This window comes from Fulmarus glacialis, unplaced genomic scaffold, assembly GCF_000690835.1.
Source record: "Fulmarus glacialis isolate BGI_N327 unplaced genomic scaffold, ASM69083v1 scaffold39035, whole genome shotgun sequence".
In the NCBI taxonomy this organism is placed as follows: Eukaryota; Metazoa; Chordata; class Aves; order Procellariiformes; family Procellariidae; genus Fulmarus; species Fulmarus glacialis.
Window position 1 is genome coordinate 1 of NW_009211778.1, and position 2,999 is coordinate 2,999.

General features: G+C 56.9%; 1 protein-coding gene across 1 annotated transcript in view; it reads right to left on the bottom strand.

The window, feature by feature from the left end:
* Nucleotides 1-2,767: 2,767 nt before the first annotated feature.
* LOC104076711 (ribonuclease P protein subunit p25-like) overlaps nt 2,768-2,999 on the bottom strand; it is a gene marked incomplete at its 3' end in the record, with an annotated part of 683 nt that continues 451 nt past the window's right edge. Inside the window, exon 2 of the mRNA XM_009577662.1 lies at nt 2,768-2,998. Within this exon, the coding sequence (XP_009575957.1) occupies nt 2,768-2,998 (231 nt within the window). The remainder of the gene's footprint in view (nt 2,999) is intronic.

Genomic DNA, 2,999 nt, shown 5'->3' on the forward strand with positions numbered 1-2,999 from the left:
CCGTTAACCGAGCTCATGTGGGCATGTCCCTTCATGGGTCGGGGCCACAGGGAAGTGAGGGGGGCCCTTCCCTGTCCCTGCTTGTGATCACTGCCTGCCACCAACTCTGACAAGGGAAAGTTGCCAGACTTTTTCGCAGTGAGTGAGGAGAAAATGGGACCCAGCCTGGCTCTGGCCACAGTATCCAGCAGCTCTCCAAGGCTTTGTGTGGCTCTGCCCCAGTGCCCTGGCACCCAGCATGGCAACCTCTGTCACATCCTTGTCCCCAAACCTCGTAGACCCTGATCACAGTGTGCTGCCTTCAGCCTCCAATGCCCCATGTGCCAGCAGGAAGGTAGGGCTGACTAAGCCACCAGCTGTCGGGCCACCACAAGGGACACCGCTGGGCTCACAAAATGACCCCGAAAATTGTTCTTCGCAGGCGCTTGGGGCTGTGCCTCAGCAATGCAGCACAAGATCATCGTGGTAATTTTGCTCACCATGTCCCCTTAGGACCCTGCGGAGCCAGATGCCATCATGCTATTTTAAATGCTTCATATTTTGGGTTACAGTCATTTTTTTTTTTAACCATTTTCTCATGCGGGAAATCCTTGGTCCACAGCCAACAAAGTGAGGAGTGCAACATACCCAGGCTCCTGTTGCCTCCAAGATTGGAAATTGCCTGCATCTAAAATCAATTAAAAATAATTTTGCACATTAACAAAATAATAAGGAGAAATGACTAATCTTTTCTTCCTCTCTTTCTCCTTGCTGGGAGCAATGTGATACGGCAACAGCGGGGCAGGGTCGGGGAGGTGAAGGGCTGTTAGTTCTCAGCTGCGTGGCCATGAGTCTTTAGGTTCCGATCAGAGCATTTACAGAAAGTTTTATTTATTAGCATAATTTTTAGTACATTTGGGGTAGGAGCCCGTACTCAGTGCTCCCCTCACATGCAGGGCAGGGGGTTGAACCTGAATGGTGTCTGCACCAGAGAGAGGAGGCTGGCAAGAGCAATTGCTGGGTGGGACAGAGGCCAAAGCTTTCCCAGCCCCAAACTCACAAAAAATAATCATAAAAAAATAACAATTGGAAATTAATATTCAACTATACAGTGGCAGATAAGTGAAGTGAATCAATCTGTGGCAGGGCAGATAAGTGCAAGCCTTCGGCCCGGAGGAGCAGCTGCCTGCTGAGGGAGATAACAAGGTCATCGCCAAACAAAACAGCCCCCTGCTTCCTCCTCCTCCTGCTCCTCGCTCCCCTCATCTCCTTTCATTCCCGTTCCCAGCCAAGCAAAGCGCTTGCCAAGCAAGCCCTTGACAAAAGAGGGGATGGCAAACATCCGAGAGCAGGAGCGAGGCGGGGAGATAACGCAGCTGCAGCCAGAGCATCTCTCCTGGATGGCTTTTGGGAAGGGTACGCTCGTTAATACCGATTTAATTCATCCCGCGGTGCGCCCGGGGCCTGCCTGGGCTGGCTCAAGGGGAACCAGGTGGATCGGGGCTTGCTTGGCCTCCCATAACCCATCCCCTGGCCTCCCCCCATCGCCCCGGTCCCTGCTGTGCTGTCCAGGGGGGCTGGCACGGGGGCTTTGCCAGGCTCTGCCATGCCGGCAGGGGCCGGGCTGCTGCCAGGGCACGTAGGAGAAACTGGTCCCAATCCCGTCCCCCCGTGGGACAGGGTTTGGCCAGGATCCCCTCGTCCTGGCTCAGTGACAGTGACAGTCCCACCCTCGCTGTGCTGTGGTCGGCAGCCGAGATGATCCCCCCGTTTTCCCATAGACATATTTCAACTATTTCTAAAGAGCTTTTATTTTCCATTTGTTCTCTTTTACCGCCTGAAAGAAGCAGGGATTTTGCTCCCAAGGGCTTTCCCAAGGAGCCAGCTGACAGCGAGGGCTCTGCAGCCAAGCCCACGACCCCAAAACCTGCCCGTCCTGCACCAGGCACTGCATCCAGCCACGACAACAACCCACCTAACACTCCCACTGCCCCTGGCTCCCGACGTCGGGGCTTCACCCCGGCTCCAGACCCTACAAACACCTCCGGGGGAGCAAAGACCTGAATATCTGATGCGGAAAGAAGAAGAAGGGTTGTTTTATTTTCTTCTGCTGTCCCGCAGGCAGGCAGCGCAGCGCTCGGCTCCGTGGGCGCGGGGAGGGAGCGACCCGTATGCTTGTTTGCGTGTTTTGTTCGGGATGAATCACGGTGCCGCGGGGCGCTGAGCCTGGCATTAATAAACGTGACAGCTCCTCTCCGGGTGTAATTGCAGCGGTTTTGATAATGAAGGTATTACTCCAACGGGCTTGGGGCAAAACCGTCTCTCCTGATGGGTGATACATCGCAATGGGGAGCGATGATGTGCAGCCGCCTTCCCCGGCCCGGGCACCCCTCGGTGAAAGGCAACGGGTGCTCTGGCTCCGTGGGAGTCACTGCAGAGATGTGGCTGGCGGTGGCATTGCCTCTGGGTGGCCGAGTGCAGGGTCAGCAGCTCCTCCCAACATGTCCCCCCCAGTTTCAGGCCATAACCAAGGGCTGGCAGGTTTAACCCTTTAACCCTCACCCCAAATCTGGGGACATGATACCCCCCCCAGCAGCAAGCCCCCATGCACGGGGATCACCTGGAGCAGCGGCAGCATGTCGGGGGGAGCCTGCAGCACACCGGTGACCCCGGAGCAAGCACGGCACTGCCTTTATCCACAGCAAAGCAGCTAAAAACCCGGAGTTTCTCCAGCATACAATCTCCTGCCTATATAGAGGGCATATTTCTGCCTATATACGCGGTGTACGGCTGGTCGGGGCGGGAGGGGGGGGGGGCAGTGGTGGTGGGCCGGCTGGGGGTCCCGGGCTGTCGGGTACCTGTACCTGCAGCTTCTTGGTCAGCAGCTCCTCACGGGGAGGTGGCAGGGGCCGCTTCAGCCCCTTGGTGGAGGAGCTGGACGTGTCTTCTCCTGCCTCACCGAGCTGCGTCCCCAGCCCATGCCAGGGCTCCGGGGGCTGGTAGCCCGTCTGGTTGGGATC